The 17508-nt window shown below is 40.4% G+C and overlaps 3 protein-coding genes across 4 annotated transcripts in view; 1 reads left to right on the forward strand and 2 right to left on the reverse strand.

Moving 5' to 3' along the window:
• The window catches only part of LOC139367094 (late secretory pathway protein AVL9 homolog), a 34217-nt gene extending 31629 nt beyond the window's left edge, over positions 1–2588 (reverse strand). The window contains exon 1 of the mRNA XM_071105135.1: positions 1350–2588. Coding sequence (XP_070961236.1) covers positions 1350–1592 — 243 coding nt within the window. The 5' untranslated portion in view covers positions 1593–2588. The remainder of the gene's footprint in view (positions 1–1349) is intronic.
• A 41-nt stretch (positions 2589–2629) lies between these two features.
• LOC139367098 (U6 snRNA-associated Sm-like protein LSm5) lies at positions 2630–7668 on the forward strand. The gene is made up of 5 exons (XM_071105140.1): positions 2630–2708; positions 5267–5362; positions 6284–6311; positions 6397–6469; positions 7363–7668. The coding sequence occupies exons 1-5, from the start codon at positions 2663–2665 to the stop codon at positions 7393–7395; spliced, it is 276 nt and encodes a 91-aa protein (XP_070961241.1). The 5' UTR covers positions 2630–2662; the 3' UTR covers positions 7396–7668.
• A 249-nt stretch (positions 7669–7917) lies between these two features.
• On the reverse strand, positions 7918–13495 carry LOC139367097 (proteasome activator complex subunit 2-like). 2 transcript variants are annotated; one of them, XM_071105138.1, is made up of 11 exons: positions 13341–13495; positions 11890–11922; positions 11695–11757; positions 11421–11507; positions 9959–10007; positions 9659–9756; positions 9341–9409; positions 9149–9216; positions 8969–9023; positions 8768–8854; positions 7918–8366 (listed from the first exon to the last, which is right to left on the reverse strand). In XM_071105138.1, exons 1-11 carry the CDS (start codon positions 13386–13388, stop codon positions 8286–8288), a joined length of 738 nt encoding a protein of 245 aa, XP_070961239.1. In that variant the 5' UTR covers positions 13389–13495; the 3' UTR covers positions 7918–8285. The 2 variants fall into 2 exon arrangements, with proteins under 2 accessions (XP_070961239.1, XP_070961240.1); XM_071105139.1 differs by having other exon boundaries at positions 9659–9757; positions 9963–10007; positions 13341–13476.
• Between the last annotated feature and the right edge of the window lie 4013 nt (positions 13496–17508).

Consider the following 17508-nt stretch of genomic DNA (forward strand, 5'->3'; position numbering starts at 1 on the left):
GATGAACTTCTTGCAGCAGGCTGTTGGCTCTGTGGTGCATGAAAGGTAGGGTACTAAGACATGGCTAAGATGGCATTAACGGAACAGAAACTGACAGAGCCTAATATAAATTAAGAAGAATATTTTGTCCAGTCTGTGGCTGCAATGCAAAACAAGTCGGAGCCTAGGACTTTCTGTTATTTTTTTATAAAGACTTATGTGCGTGCAGTAGGCTGGGCTACTTTATTGAGCAGGAGCTAATGAGCATAACTCACACACATACAGCAAGGCCTGTGGGCTAATTGTGTTTGTTGAAAACATGTGCAGTAAATCTCCCCATCCGTTCTTTATGGGAGACTGCTGGCCTATTTGTGTACCTCTGGAGGGATAGCCCCTCCTCTTCAGAAGCTCTGTAGATAATAACTCAAGTTCATTGCAATAATCTTCTTGTCCCTGTTAATTTCACACACACACACTTTCACTAGGTTACTAACCAGGTGTAAACACTGCCCTTAGGCCTTGTTGTGAACATTATATGCAGCGTGTCTGTCAAGCTCTCCTTCACTTGTCAGTGACTCTCTAAACTTTATCCTAATCCCTAAAAAACTAAATCACAGTGACAACAACATTGCAGGCTGTGACTGTGGATATCTCTTTGGATTTGTCAATAATAGGTTATTTAACACAGGCACAGAAATTAGGCAGTATAGGCAATTAGTGCAAACATTGGCAGGATGAAATACAAAGCTTTGGCTAAGAGTGAGTTAATGAGCCACGGAGAGACAAGATCTCAGATGAAATCTCATGTCAGTTAAAAGTGCAAAATAATGCAGTTTCAGTACTTGGCATTGATTGCAGTTGATAAATGGTGCACAGGCATCATACCATCTCTTACATAAATAAGCCTGTTATCAGTGTGCCTCCGGGCCCATATAAATCTAGATAGTTAGGCTTCATCACAACATAGCACGACTTCACCATGCACTACCATGAATTCTAGGTAAACCAACAAGGTGGTCTCTGATTGTTTACAACTGTGTTAGCTATGTAAAGAAGATGCTGTGTTAGTAATACCCTCTTGGTCTACCCCATAAGTGCTCTTCCATAAGCAACAAGTGATCAATGACTTCCTTCCAAGCAGCAGTGTGTGTCTGTCAACCACTGGTCGGTAGAACAGAACAGGAACGGTCCCTGGATGGGTTGTTGTTGCTGATCAGTCAAATGCCCATTTGACTCGCACCCTCACTCAGGCATTACCCAATGCTCGATGTGTTGTGTAGCCTGGTAGGAGCAGCTCTCCAGTGCATTCTCTGCTACTAAAAAAAACTGGCACGGGGAGCTAGTTAGCATGCCACCCGAGCTTGACGTACCTGACAGCCTTTCTTGTGGTGAAATCCGACCACCACGATATGCAACACGGGTCCCTTGAGTTCCTCTTTGCCATGCGACTCCATGGCCGCAGATATTTGGGCAGTTATGTGTTGTTTTTCACCTGAGATATCAATGTAAACAGGGTTGGAACGAGCGGTGCTGCTTCTGCTCCTCGAATCAACGTCCGCAGTCACGCAATCAACGCAATGGATTTTCTCTTCCTCTTCGTCTGTTCCAGTCATGTTGCAGTAGTGGCATGACGTCACTCAAATGTAGCGCCACCGCTTGGGTGTTGATTTCACCAGTCTTTTACATGATTTGGCCCACGGAATGCATCACGTTAACTTTTTTTCCGTTCTGTTTATGTTAAATGATAATTTCCTTTAAATATTAATTGATCATAACGCAAAACAGCGTAGCGCTTGTGTAAAAATAGAAATGAGTGCAATTCTTCTTTAAATATGTATTGGCGGATCGCAACCAACTGAAAGGTGCATACACCGCCACCTACTGTAGTGGAGTTTAAGGCCGGTCGGCCTCTACTAATCTATTTTTCTTATCTAGCCCTGTGTTTCCGCCTACTGTTCTGGAGTGTACAAGGTACGGGGGAAAGGGAAGAAACCTACACCCATTACGACCTTCCACTACTTGGCCCTATCTGATCCTACACCAGAATGGCAGCCTGTGAGGACAGGACACTAATTAAACACACTTAACTATTCTGCAGTAAAATCTCGTACACCCAAATACTTCTCTGCAGCTGCCACCACAACATTTATGTTCTGTGATTTACGTTCAATTTCTGCAGTACAGTTGATAACCATGGCTATGAACGCTAAAGAAACCAACCTTACTGAAGCACATATTATTCATATCACTCTCTTTTGGCCTTGGCCTACTCACAGATCCCTCGCCCTGGACCAATCTTCCTCTACTACACTCTTCACTGCCTCAGCATATGACACCTTGTGTACCACTTTGATCCTGGCAACCTCAACCTGCCTTTCTCTCACCGGACACTTCTGATCTCCAGCACCATGGGCACCCCTACAGTTAACACACATTTTTTCCATCGATACTAGACATTCCTTTGTCTCATGCCCTTCTACGCACTTCTCACATTTGGAAATATCCCTCCTACACACTGCTGTAACATGATCACTGGATTTTGTCGGATGAAGACTCAGCAGGACACGACCGAGACTGCGTCGCACCAAACGACGGGTACCACCGTCTGTGTTCGACTGTTGTAGTCTGATGATTCCTATCGTCCATTTTTCAATTGATTACTTAGGTCTTTTTCAAACTAAACATGGCGGCCACCCCAGCTACAAATCCATCACAGTTGCTCCCACTTGGTTTGTTTGATTTTGTTAATAATTTTAATGTCCAGCGAGCTTTACAGATACCAAGTACGTTGCTTACGCTTGAAGTCGTGTTGCGACAGTTACACTTTTGACATATATGACATGCAGGAGTCATGTTAGCAGTATTGCTAAGGTATAGCACTGGTGAAGTTGGTTTGAGATTCGGACGTTCAAACACCAATAGCTCGTTAACGATTTGAGCTACAGACCTCAGGCTCTTTATGAAATAAAAAAATGTGTACAACATTTCACAGGTTTGAATTTTCCCCGATTCCGACCCGAGTTTAATAATCGCACAGCAACGGTGTAGGCAGCCTAGCGCATGGTCAACGCAACAAGTTAGGGACCATCAACGAAGTGCATGATCAAACTATTCAAATTTCAATAACTCTTTGATCATATAGAAACTTCAAACCAACGTTAAAACTGTTCAGAAGGGAGGGATGCACATCTTTTGTTTGCCTCAATGTAAAAAAATGTTATCACAATTTCTACGTTAGATGTAACGATTTTTGTTCTGTGGTAGCATGGTCGTTCCATCAATTCAGTGCCTTTTGAGAAGTGTAATTTGGTTTTTAAAAATATGAAAAAGATTTCACCTCTTTTTAACATTGTCATAAAGAGCATATGTTCAACTTCATAAACAAGTTTACCCATCTCAAGAGATTAAATTAAAAAGGACTATATTAAAGCTGCAATATGTAACTTTTTGGGTGACCCTACTAAATTCACATAGAAATGGGTTATAGATCTGTCATTCTCATTGAAAGCAAGTCTAAGAAGCGGTAGATCTGGTCTCTGTGTTATTTCTATGCTTCCTGTTCGTTATTGTGTCTTTTGGTTTTGTACACCAGCTTCAAACAGATTAAAATAAAAATGTTGGTTATGGAAAAGATATTTGACGATGGTACAATAATTCTCTACACCATGCTTGCTTGTTTTGTAACAAACTGAAATTAGGTGAACTATTTGAATTTTAGCAACCAGGAAATAGAGCAATTTCTGCATAGTGCACCTTTAACTGCCAAATAAAGCAAAAACATTTTTTTTTTTTTTTACCTTTGTTTAACTAGGCAAGTCAGTTAAGATCAAATTCTTATTTACAATGACGGCCTATGAACAGTGGGCTAACTGCTTTGTTCAGGAGCAGAACAATAGATTTTTACCTTGTCAGCTCAGGGATTCAATCTAGCAACCTTTCGGTTACTGGCCCAATGCTCTAACCACTAGGCTACCTGGGGTTGACAAATTAATCTTAAAAATCGCTAGATGGCGCTATTATTCCTTACACCTTATATCATACATTAATCTAACTTAACTATTTAACTATTTTCCACCACTGTGCTAGAGTGACTAATGCTACTTCCCGGTGTTGAACACCGCAAGGGGTAAACAAAAGACTGCAACTGAATTGGCTGAACTTGGTATGCAACATTCGTAAATTGTCAGAAAATCCGAAAATGGTGGTGGAAAATTGTGTTTTATTAAGACGGTAGGCATATTTCCCTCTTTTTTTTAAGCTGGCGGAATATTAAATCACGTTGAGGAAACGACACTTATGCAGCCTGAAAGGAGAATGTTTTATGTACGAAGTGTATCATTGAGTCCAGACGATAGTGGAGAATAGTGCCATGTAGCGTCTGTCTAGGCTACCATAAATCCCCTTTTATTTTTTTATTTCACCTTTATTTAACCAGGTAGGCCAGTTGAGAACAAGTTCTCATTTACAACTGCGACCTGGCCAAGATAAAGCAAAGCAGTGCGACAAAAACAACAACACAGAGTTACACATAAACAAACGTACAGTCAATAACACAATAGAAAAATCTGTACAGTGAAAAATCTATGTACAGTCAAAACCGTCCAGAGTAGTGATGCTGGACGGGCAGGCAGGTGCGGGCAATGATCGGTTGAAGAGCATGCATTTAGTTTTACTTGCATTTAAGAGCAGTTGGAGGCCATGGAAGGAGAGTTGTATGACATTGAAGCTGGAAGTTAGTTAGCAGTGTCCAAAGAAGGGCCAGAAGTTTACAGAATGGTGTCGTCTGTGTAGAGGTGGATCAGAGAATCACCAGCAGCAAGAGCGACATCATTGATGTATACAGAGAAGAGAATTGGCCCGAGAATTTAACCCTGTGGCACCCCCATAGAGACTTGATTGACACACTGAACTCTCTCAGAGAAGTAGTTGGTGAACCAGGCGAGGAAGTAATTTGAGAAACCAAGGCTGTTGAGTCTGCCAATAAGAATGTGGTCTTTGACAGAGTCGAAAGCCTTGGCCAGGTCGATGAAGACGGCTGCACAGTATTGTCTCTTATCGATGGCGGTTATGATATTGTTTAGGACCTTGAGCGTGGCTGATGTGCACCCATGACCAGCTCTGAAACCAGATTGCATAGCGGAGAAGGCACGGTGGGATTCGAAATGGTCGGTAATCTGTTTGTTGACTTGGCTTTTGAAGACCTTAGAAAGGCAGGGTAGGATAGATATATATAGGTCATGCAAGTAATCATGTGATTTCAACATCTCCTCTTTGTGTTCTCTTCCAGAGCTCGTGGACAAATGTATAGGTTCCCGAATCCATATAGTCATGAAAAACGACAAAGAAATTGTCGGCACCCTGTTGGGTTTCGATGATTTTGTCAGTATCCTTTCTGGAAATGTCCTACATAACGTCTCATTATTTGTCGTTCATTTTAATGAAGGTTTTGCACTTTAGCAGTAGTTTTGCAATCTATTCAATTCAAACATTGTTACTGTAGTCATTTATGCTATACAAAAATATAAACGCAACATGCAATCATTTAATTGATTTTACTGAGTTCATATGAGGAAATCAGTCAATTGAAATAAATTAATTAGGCCCTAATCTATGGATTAAACATGACTGGGAATACATATATGGTATACGTCATCAACAGATGCATAAAATATGGGCCTTAGGATCTCGTCACAGTATTTTTGTGTATTCAAATTGCCATTGATAAAACGCAATTGTGTTCGTTGTCCGTAGTTTATGCCATAACCCCACCATGGGGCACTCTGTTCACAACATTGACATCGGAAAACCGCTCACCCACACAACGCCATCTGCGGATGTGAGGTCGGTTGGATGTACTGCCAAATTCTCTAAAACGATGTTGGAGGCAGCTTATGTTAGAGAAATTAACATTAAATTATCTTGCAACAGCTCTGGTGGACATTCCTGCAGTTAGCTGTGACATGGTGTTGTGTGACAAAACTGCACATTTTAGTGACCTTTTATTGTCCTCCCCAGCACAAGGTGCACCTGTGTAACGACCATGCTGTTTAATCAGCTTCTTGATATGTCACACCTGTCAGGTGGATGGATTATCTTGGCAAAGGAGAAATGCTCAATAACAGGAATGTAAACAAATTTGTGGACAACATTTGAGAAATAAGCTTTGTGTGCATATAGAACATTTCTCATATCACTTTTTTCAGCCCATGTACCATGGGACGAACGATTTACATGCTGCGTTTATATTTCTGTTCAGTGTATATTGTCAGTAAATATACAGTTGATCCTTCACCCACCTCTTCAGACATGGTGTTGGAGGACGTGACAGAATTGTATGTACTTTCACCCATTAAATCCTTTCAGATCTGATGATTCTGGACATGTTTTATCCTTCTCCTTAATGACTGTGTATTTTAGTGAAATCACACCGGAGGGAAGAAGGATAACCAAACTGGACCAGATCCTACTCAACGGCAACAACATCACCATGGTAGGTGTAACGAGGTCATGCTGCTTGCTTAATAACCCTTTAAGCCTATTCTCAGCTGGCTGGTAGAGCATGTTTTGACAATGGATTTATAAGTGGATATGAAAACAACCTACACTTGGACTTAATTGGTCAACTCCCCCAGCACCACTTTACAGTATTTTGTATATTTTTGGGTTCCTGCGGTTCAGTGTTGTGGCACTCTAACTTTGCCCACTTAGAGGGCTATAAGAAAACTCAGTCACTAAAGATATGGGATAAAAGGCAGGAATTCAGTTGGTGAGGGATTAATGTTGCACCATTCCTGTTAGTAGAGACCTTGAAGAGTAGGAATTTGAAAATAAATAGTTTAACTGCTGTTTTTAGATTTTTTACATTTTACACCACCTGAAAATGCATTAATTTCTATGTAATTGAATATTCATGTTTGGACATACACAATTACCATAATGTGACCTTAATATACAATGCTTAGCTAATACTTACCTATAAAAGCAGACCTATTGTCATTTTTGTAATATTGTTGAAATTACTAAAAATGCTATGCAAATTGCCATTTGAGTATGGCATTGCTGGTATGACTGCCTTCTCAACCACCTGGTAGAGAGCGATTTCAAAATTAACATCAAGTAGAAAAAAAATACTATTGGAAGTTAATTTGTTAGTAATAGGAATTTAAGGTGAAATAATTGTTTCAACATGTTTTTCAATTAGATACAGTTAAAGGGTTAACAGTAATGCTTCCTTCCACACGAGCCCAAACACCGGTATTCAATCTTGTCTTCGCAAACACGTGACTGCCCTCTTGAAATGCGATGGCGCAGGTAGTGGTATTTCAAGCTGAACTTATCAAACACTTGCTGTATGATATATTGTCACTACTTCTTCTGTTCTAGCTCATACCTGGAGGCGAAGGGCCTGAAGTATGAAAAAAGAAGCAGAGTTTTTATCTGAAACATTTTATGTTCTTGTGGATGTATACTTGCCTTCCCATCAGTACTTACTTTAGCCAGTTTGTGATAATGTTATATTTTGGGTTCTTTCTTTCAGTTGAGAATATTTTTGTGTGTTTTTCCTAATGAAGCCTTGATAATGTGTGTACAGAGCAACAGGTGATTTGACCTTTGACATTTCTACCATGTAGTGGAACTACACATTTTTTCTTAGAAATAAATAACAGAATAAGTGTCATTGGAAATAAACAACTCCCAGTGTGTTCATTTGTAGCTCCTAAAAGGACAAGACTGACCAACACGAATGTCAGCCATGCCCAGCGGGCGGGTGTCCTCTCACCTTTGACCACAGAACGTCGGCCGTCATTTTCTGTTAATTTCCCAATGATTTTACTTGTTAAAAATCGCCACAGTTCAACTGCGGGGACGACATTCATTATGGTGCGTCTTCCCTAGAAGTCCGCTGGAAGTTTTAAAAATTAGTCTCTAGGTTCAGTGTTAAACATTAAAGATGCGTTTATTAGCATGAATAAAAGAAACTGACAAATCTGGACAAAGCCAAGCAGCTTTGTTGCAGATGTACAAACAGGACTGATTGGTATAGTAGGACACCAAAGGATGGAAATTAAACAAGTCTGCTAGCCTGAGGCTAGTAGAAAATGTGCCAAACTAGGCCGCTAGCTAAATTCTCTCATTTCAAATATCACATGGCATAGAACAATGTCACCCGGGTTATTTCAAACTGTGGTCTAATAGCCTGGCTGGCCAGTCCCAACAATCCTTATAATCCATCTCTTAGTATACCCCTGAAAAATGTCACATTGTTGAGCCTGACTATTCTTTCATTCCTTCACTTTATGCATATCTCAGTACATTGAGGGCTTTTCTTCTCCTTTCGGATTAGTGACTTTTTCCAGGTTCTTGCTGATGATGTCATACAGTTCCGCCTGTAGCACACAAACACAGATAGAAACATTGAAGTAAGTGCTCTTGCATCTTGTACAGTACACTGGAGCTTATCTTTGGGGTTGGAGGTTTATAGCTGGACCTAAAACAAACCAAGTTGTGGGACGTAGTTTCATCTTGACATTAGTTCACTTTAGAGGTCTAAAAACATCCGACAAACATTAATTCATCCCTTTGACCCATTCTTCTTATAGATTAATGATGTTATTATTAATAATAATAGACAGACTAGTGTTAGTAGTAGCAGTATATACACTACTATAGTCATGTATATGGTAGTAGCATCTTGGCTCTGTCCCAAATGAGACCCTATTCCCTATTTAGTGCACTACTTTTGACCAGAGCCCATAAGGGGCACTATATAGGGAACAGGGTCACTCACATAGAAGCCACGGATGTCCAGAAGGATGACTCTGATGTCAGAGTAAACAGCCTCATCCTTCTCATGGACCAGAGAGCGGTAGTCCATCTGATAACAGGAAGAAGGAGAAGAAATATGGGGATGAGTAGGAGAAGGGCATGTGTCAGACAATGGGTCAGTTGAATACAAAATTGGGTAGTGTCTACAAATGCCAATTCTCACCACATGAGTTAACTTGGAAGCTTTAGCCACTGCATCACCCCTCTCTGAAAAGTACCTGAAGGACCAAAAGTTATTGTGAAATGTATATCTATTTTGTCAAAGGTTGTCGTCAAATTTAGGATCAATGTATGATAACCTCAACTGCTCTAAGTTACTTGAACGTATGAAAAGCTATCATACTTGTTAATGTTGGTGTGGAAGCCGTCCACTTTGGTCTTCACTGCAGCTATTCTTTCCAAGATTTTCTCCTGGAAGTAACACATGGAAATGTCGATTTTAATGAAACATCAGGAGAATACAATTCCATCTGTACCAGTTTAATGTTTTTCATGAACGACCACGACCTTAAACATATGTGTGTTGACCATTTACCTGGATTGCAACGCCAAAGTCATTCCCATCCTCTATTTTGGGGATGAGATGCTGAATCCAGCAGGACACCTAAGAAGATAAACATCAATGACTGCTACAGTAAAGTTAAACCTTCACCAGCCTATATCAGAGTGTTGCATCTCATTTGACCACAAGAGGTCACTGTTGCTTTATTTTTCATATTCGTACTGTAATGGCCTCAGTGCTAGGACATCTGTCTAATTCTTACTGTAATGGCGGTCTTCCGCAGTGCTAGGATCTCTGTATGATTCTCACTGTAATGGTCTCCCTCAGTGGTAGGATCTCTATAGTTCTTACTGTAATGATTGTCTCCCTCAGTGCTAGGATCTCTGGTTTGACTCTGTCAAGCAGCTTCACAATCTTCTCATTCCCTTTGATGAAGCCACATTTTGGAGCTGAAAGAGACCAAGGAAAAACAACACCAACTGGTAAGTTGCCACCACCTGCATCCATATAAAATACATTTTTGGAAAATAATAAAATACCCACTACTTGGAATTATTTTAGAAGCCTATTGTAAAAATAACTGGTCTTGAGCTAAGGAATGGCAACTACCACTCCTAAATGAAGGCCATGACTTGAACCACTGTCTCTTACCCTTCTTCTTCTTCTTCTCATCATCATCATTCTTGTCAGTCTCCATTTCCTGGAGGGAGAATAAATTAGTCAATCTGTAGCCTAATCTGTAGCCTACCATGTGAAATATACAGTGCATTCAGAAAGTATTCAGACCCCTTCACTTTCTCCACATTTTGTTACATTACAGCCTTATTCTAAAACGTATTAAATCAAATCATTAGTTTACACACAATACCCCATAATGACAAAACAAACAGGTTTAGATATTGGCAAATGTATTTAAAAAAAATAGAAAACGGTACCTTATTTACTTAAGTATTCAGACATAAGTATTCAGCACATATTGCACTTTTACTTTCTTCTCCAACACTTTGTTTTTGCATCATTTAAACCAAATTGAACATGTTCCATTATTTATTTGAGACTAAATTGATTTTATTGATTTATTAAGTAAAAATGTGTGTTCAATCAGCATTGTTGTAATTGTCATTATTACAAATATATATAAAAATCGTCCAATTAATCGGCATCGGCTTTTTTGGTCCTCCAATAAATCGGTGTCGGCGTTGAAAAATCATAATCGGTCGACCTCTAATCCAGAGCATCACAAACAGGTTCAATGGGTGACATGTCTGAGTATGCAGGCCATGGAAGAACTGGGACATTTTCAGCTTCCAGGAATTGTGTACAGATCCTTGCGACATGGGGCTGTGCATTACCATGCTGAAACATGAGGCGATGGCGATGGATGAATGGCATGACAATGGGCCTCAGGAACTTGTCACAATATCTCTGTGCATTCAAATTGCCATCGATAAAATGCAATTGTGTTTGTAGCTTATGCCTACCAATACCATAACCCCACCATGGGGCACTCTGTTCACAACGTTGACATCAGCAAACCCCTCCCCCACACAACATCATATACGTGGTCTGTGGTTGTGAGGCCGGTTGAGCGTACTGCCAAAAAACATGTAATTTGCACACTAACTTGAAACATCTGTGGCATTGTGTTGTGTGACAAAACTGCACATTTTAGAGCGGCCTTGTATTGTCCCCGGCACAAGGTGCACCTGTGTAATGATAGTGCTGTTTAATCAGCTTCTTGATATGCCACACATGTCAGGTAGATGGATTATCTTGACAAAGGAGAAATGCTCACTAACAGGGATGGGGGAAAAAATATATTTTAAAAAGTGCACAATTTGAGATAAGCTTTTCATGCGCATGGAACATTTCTGGGATCTTTATTTCAGCTCATGAAACATGTGACCAACACTTGTTGCGTTTATATTTTGGTTCAGTGTATATGGTATGTGTCCCAAATAGCACCCAGTTGCCTATATAGTGCGCTACTTTTGAACCGAGCCCTGTGGGTAGCCCAATGGGCCCTAGTCAAAAGAAGTTCACTAATTAGTAAATAGGGTGCCATTTGGGAACAGATTTTGTATTTGGTTAGAAGAGCATGATAGCCGGTCACCTCATCCTCTGGAGTAGGAGGGTCTGGTATAGGGATGTCTAGAGGAGCATGGAGAGTGGACAGGTCTGTGATGCTGAGATCCTCCTCCTGGGAGAGAAATGGAAAGGAGAGTGGGATGGAGGAAGAGCGGGAGGGATAAAGGAGAAGTGGAGAGATAGATGAGAGGAAAGTAGGTAGAGCCGGTTGGACAAGATATGGATGAAAAGGTTGGTTAATTTCACAATGTGGGAACAGACAGTGATACATGGGATGTGAACTAACCAATGAGGCCTACCTTCAGCAGGTTGTCCAGTTGGGTGATCTTCAATGGGATGTAGTTTGAAAACAGATCCTCTGCCTAAAAAAAACAGAAATAGGTAAGAACTAACTACACCATTATGCCACAATGGCATGCCCCTTTCTACTTCAAATGGTAATGCAATTGCACCAGCAGACATCTGTTAACACAATAAGGCAAACACATACTAACCTGTTGATACAGAGACTGGCGGAAGTTCTCCACCTAAGGCGAAGGGACGAAAAGAAGATACTGAGGCTACGTTTCAAACTCATAAAAGACACCCTCTTCCACTTACACTCGCCTTATTCCCTTGGGGGAATGCCCGCAGCAATATTTGTCGTTGGTCCAAATTATTAGCCAAGCAAGGGTAGTTTGCAACCTAAGCCCCACAGCCCTCGTTTTTTTAATGGAGTTTGCGAGTTTACAATTATGTTCACGTCGAGGCCTGAAACGCCCCATAATTCAATTTGCGACGATTGTACATCTGCTAAGAAGAGTCCGCCAAAACTTAAAACCTCAATGGCAATATAGAGTCAACATACAAGTGTAAGTAAAAACAAACGTAAATAAGTTATTTTTAAATAGTGCTACTAATACAAAGCACGTCTTATAAAAGTAATGATGTTTTTGTTTGGTTGTCTTTTGGAAATAAAACATTTATTTCTTCAGAAGTTCCAGCTAGGCAGGCTAACGTTAGTTAGCTAATTAATTTCCTAGCTATCATACAGTAGGCGAATATTATTCAATTATATAGTTAATAAGTAGACATGCAATCATAATTGACGGTAGCGCATATAATGCACACACAAGCTACCCGTGGCTGAAAACACAATCATCTCGGATGAACGAGTGACGAATTTCCGGGCAACGGCGGTCCATTTAAAAATCATTCCTTCCTACCTTGCCCTGGAAGTGTATACTCGTCAGACGTCATAACACGTCATGAGAAGTGTCTACTTAATTTGAGGTCTGAGGGTGTGTCTTAAGTGTTTGGAAAGCAGCCTTTGTCTATGTGGTGCATAATGTGGAAATAGGTGCACTAAACTCACACTATAAAATAACTTAAACTCACAAGAACATTAGGATCAGTGTGTCATAATTGTGTAATATATTGTAAACTACCTTTACACAGCTAAACTCAGGTGGTGTTAGTCGCGCTGCAAAAAAAGACAGCCTGGAACGCCCCGTCAATCAAGTAAACCAATGAAACCGTTCTTACCCGTTTTGTTATGCTTTCGCTTTTGCATGAGTAATGGCTGTCTGGCAGAGTGACTAGGGAATTTTCCAACTAACAACGGCTGAACGTAACAGAACAAAATGTAACAAGTTATTTGTTTTTCAGGCCATATCGCAAGAAAAAAGTTTAGTTATAACATATAGGTATTCTTATGCAACCATTCGCGCACAGTTAAATGGTAACATTATGTAAAAAAAAACATTTAGCCCAATTAATGCTAGAGAGGTTTCTTGGTCCATTGACGTGATTTAGGCTACATATTTTGCTTCGATGCAACCAAGAGTTGCACCGAAGCTAAACTAATGTAGCTAACCTTAGCTAGCTACATCGTGGAGATGCCAAAAACAACGGCTAAATTAACGCTTAACACTTAATAACAACATATGCATTAGTTAGTGCTTACCTTCACTGCGTGTACAGTTTTTATTTTCAGTACAGATGATCTCGACATTTTGAGAACGGTTTAGTGAAAATATTATCAAGTAAAAGGCCCGTCGTTGTAAGTCTATTTCCTCAAAGTAGCCTACTTTCGTTTTCATAGGATTACATTCGAAAACCACCTGATCAAGCCACACCCACTGAATTAATTATTCAACAAAATATATAGTCGCTTGATATTTAGCACATTTGTTTGCTATTGAATTAAATGGCCATTTCAGATACAGTTGCTTGCTCACAAACTCATTATTGGAGACGACCAAGACCAAAACTCCCCATACAAAACATCTTTACTGGGGACATTTTAATTGAGGGAACCCACAACAATTGTGTATATAACACATTTGTTGGCATTGGCATAATTATATTACATTTACATGGAAGTTGGCTTTGATTAAAGTTTCATCACAAACGCATTGATGATCATTGACCAATAGAGGGCGGCACACATCAAGGCTTATATTTCCCCGTGATGGATGCCTTCACTTTACTGTTGGACTACCCTTCACTGCATAGCAGCTTATCCGTGTGTACGTTTTATATGCATACAACTATAGCCTATGATAATGGCATACACATACCATTGCTTGTCAAACTTGGTATTTAGTATTTTATTAGGATCCAAATAGGAAAGCTAGACTAACCAGGAGGACATGTCTAAAAAGCTTTCCTCCCTATATTTATAATAATGTCTTCATTTGGAGGTATTCTACCTGCATATACTCTAGTCTAAATAGTCAGACATTCTGAATCAATTTTCTACTCACCCAATGAGTAGGCCTAATTAATGTTCAGATCAAGACCCTGGGACTTAACACCTCCCTCTGCAACTGGATCCTGGACTTCCTGACGGGCCGCCCACCAGGTGGTAAGGGTAGGTAACAACACATCCGCCACGCTGATCTTTAACACGGGGGACCCTCAGGGGTGCGTGCTCCTCAACGTGACCAAGACAAAGGAGATGATTGTGGACTACAGGAAAATGAGGACCGAGCACACCTCCATTCTCACCAACGGGCCTGTAGTGGAGCAGGTTGAGAGCTTCAAGCTCCTTGGTGTCCACATCACCGACAAACTAACATGGTCCAAGCACACCAAGACAGTCGTGAACAGGGCACGACAAAACCTCTTCCCCATCAGGAGACTGAAAAGCATTGTTGGTTAAAGGCTTGTGAGTAGGCATTTCACTGTAAGGTTGTGACAAATAAAATTGTGACAAATAAAATTGGATTTGATCAAAAATTACTAGGACTCTGGCAAAAAGTAGTGCACTATAAAGGGAATATGGTGCTATTTGGGGAAAAAAACACGGTAAAATGGATCTAATTTAATTATCACATTACATCTTTGATTACGGTTAATCCTTATTATAAACCATTAGCTTGGGTTGTGAAAATGACTCCCTCAAAATCCTCTTTAAAAGGATTAGTCCTTCAACACACCCAGTGAACTAAAACAGGTAAATGTGGGCGTTAATGATTCCTCTTAAACAGGTGCCCAAGGGCTCTCTCCATCTGATTAGTAATGTACACAATACCAAGGTTCTGGTACAGTGCTCTTCAAGTTACTGTTCTGGCCAGACTGGTGCAACATCAAATACTCCTACTCTAAAAAACTTGACACATACGGCCCCTGGTCTCTCCACTGTTGTGGCCTACTGTAATGACCAGACAATAGGTGTCATATGAGGTGAATGAATGCAATAGCTGCAGGATAATTATGCAATAAGCCATGAGGGGGGTGTGGTATATGGCCAATATACCACGTCTAAGGGCTGTTCTTACACACAACGCAATGCGGAGTGCCTGGATACTGCCCTTAGATGTGGTATATTGGCCATATACCACAAACCCCAGAGGTGCCTTTTTTTTGCTATTATAAACTGGTTACCAACTGAATTAAATGTTTTGTCATACCCGTGGTATAGCATTCAGGGTTGGAACCACACAGTTTATAATGGCATTAGACTCTATCCAGCACTGACTGACAATACCATTTCCACTTGTCAGGGCACAGCTGGAGAAGGTTGTGGGGGGGAAATCCTTGAAACAAGTGGAGAAAACGGCACAGAACCGATCCTGATGAAGGATATTTGTGAATGACCTATGCTCCCCAAAGACCCAAAAAGTTTAAGGGAGAGAAATCATTCGAGATACTTATTTCCCTCATTAAAATGCAAATCAATTTATAAAATGTTTGACGTGTTTTTCTGGATTTTTGTTGTTATTCTGTCTCTCACTGTTCAAATAAATATACCATTAAAATTATAGACTGATCATTTCTTTGTCAGTGGGCAAACGTACAAAATCAGCAGGGGATCAAATACTTTTTTCCCTCACTGTAACAGCACGATTTGCCAAGGGTAGGATACTCTAAGGGCAGCCCAATCCAGAAATCTGGCAGTGGCTTCTGATTAAATTGCATTTTCACAGAACCGCTTATTGCAATTTCTATTAGGTTCTCTTGTTCAGATATTGATAAGTGGACTGGAGGCAAGGCATTAAAGGGATAACGAATCCAGTTGTTTGTGTCATCCGTTTTGGGAAAGTACTTGCGTAATTGCGCACCCAACTCACTCAGGTGCTTCGCTATATCACATTTGACATTGTCCGTAAGTTTGAGTTCATTTGCACACGAAAAATCATACCATGATGGAAAGACCTGTGTGTTGTCCTTGGTAATGCAGACAGAGAAGAGCTCCAACTTCTTAATCATAGCCTCAATTTTGTCCCACATATTGAATATAGTTGTGGAGAGTCCCTGTAATCCTAGATTCAGATCATTCAGGCGAGAAAAAACATCGCCCAGATAAGCCAGTCGTGTGAGAAACTCGTCATCATGCAAGCAGTCAGACAAGTGAAAATTATTGTCAGCAAAGAAAACTTTAAGCTCGTCTCTCAATTTAAAAAAGTGTCAATAATTTGCCCCTTGATAACCAGCGCACTTCTGTATGTGGTAAAAGCATTACATGGTCGCTGCCCATATCATTGCATAGTGCAGAAAATACACACGTTTAGGGGCCTTGCTTTTAACAAAGTTAACCATTTTCACTGTAGTGTCCAAAACATCTTTCCAGCTGTCAGGCATTCCCTTGGCAGCAAGAGCCACTCGGTGGATGCTGCAGTGCACCCAAGTGGTTTCGGGAGCAACTGCTTGCGCACGTTACCACTCCACTATGTTTCCCTGTCATGGCTTTGCGCCATCAGTACAGATACCAACATGAGCAGCAGCTACGTTTGGCTACATACGGACCATTAGTGAAATTCCCGCGAGAGAGTAGCGGTTAATGTGATTGGATGTTAATTATTTGACTAGGCTACCTGTATTTGACACTGTTTGTTATTTCGCTGAACACTAGATCGTTTAATTTTATTTTTGGCAGTGAATTGGGGCTACTAAGTCGAGAAAAAAAACTCACCAAAATGTATAGCCCCGTTGGAAAATATAAGTGGACTGACTGAAAATGTGAAGATATTTTATTTGGCGTACCCCCCATTTTGGGAGTACCTGGGCTACAGCATTCTGCAGTAGTGTGTTGTTGTTGTTGTAATGATATCTGTCCTTACCTCACATTGGCTGTGTCCCAGGTGGCGCCCTGTTTCCTTTGTTTCCTCTGCTTTCATGAAAGTTTAGCAACCCTAACTGTAACCCCTAGCCTAGCTAGTGTTAGCAACCTAGCTAACTTTAGCCACAACAAATTGGAATTCGTAACATGTCATACATATTGCAAGTTCGTAACATATTGTACAAATTGAAATTCGTAACGTATCATAACAATTGTAATTCGTAACATATGATACGTTAAAAATTACAATTCGTATGATATGAAATGGATGATGGACATCCACAAATTAATACCACACCAAACGTAATACATCACAATAATTTGAGTGTCCTGGATATTCGTTTACTACGTTGCTTCTACCCCTGAGTCCAGGTTGCAGTCACCTCACACATCACCTTGATCTTCAGTCAGTGTTATACATGGATAACACTGACTTCAGAGGTGTGAATTCTTCTCTTTTCTGGTGATGATGAACTTTTCATATACTAAATATTCTCACAAGTTTCTTGTCAAAACGGTCCACTAATCTGAAGTTTAGCATGATACTGTACTTTAGTGAATGCCAAAT

The sequence above is a fragment of the Oncorhynchus clarkii genome, chromosome 15 (assembly GCF_045791955.1).
Source record: "Oncorhynchus clarkii lewisi isolate Uvic-CL-2024 chromosome 15, UVic_Ocla_1.0, whole genome shotgun sequence".
Lineage (NCBI taxonomy): Eukaryota > Metazoa > Chordata > Actinopteri > Salmoniformes > Salmonidae > Oncorhynchus > Oncorhynchus clarkii.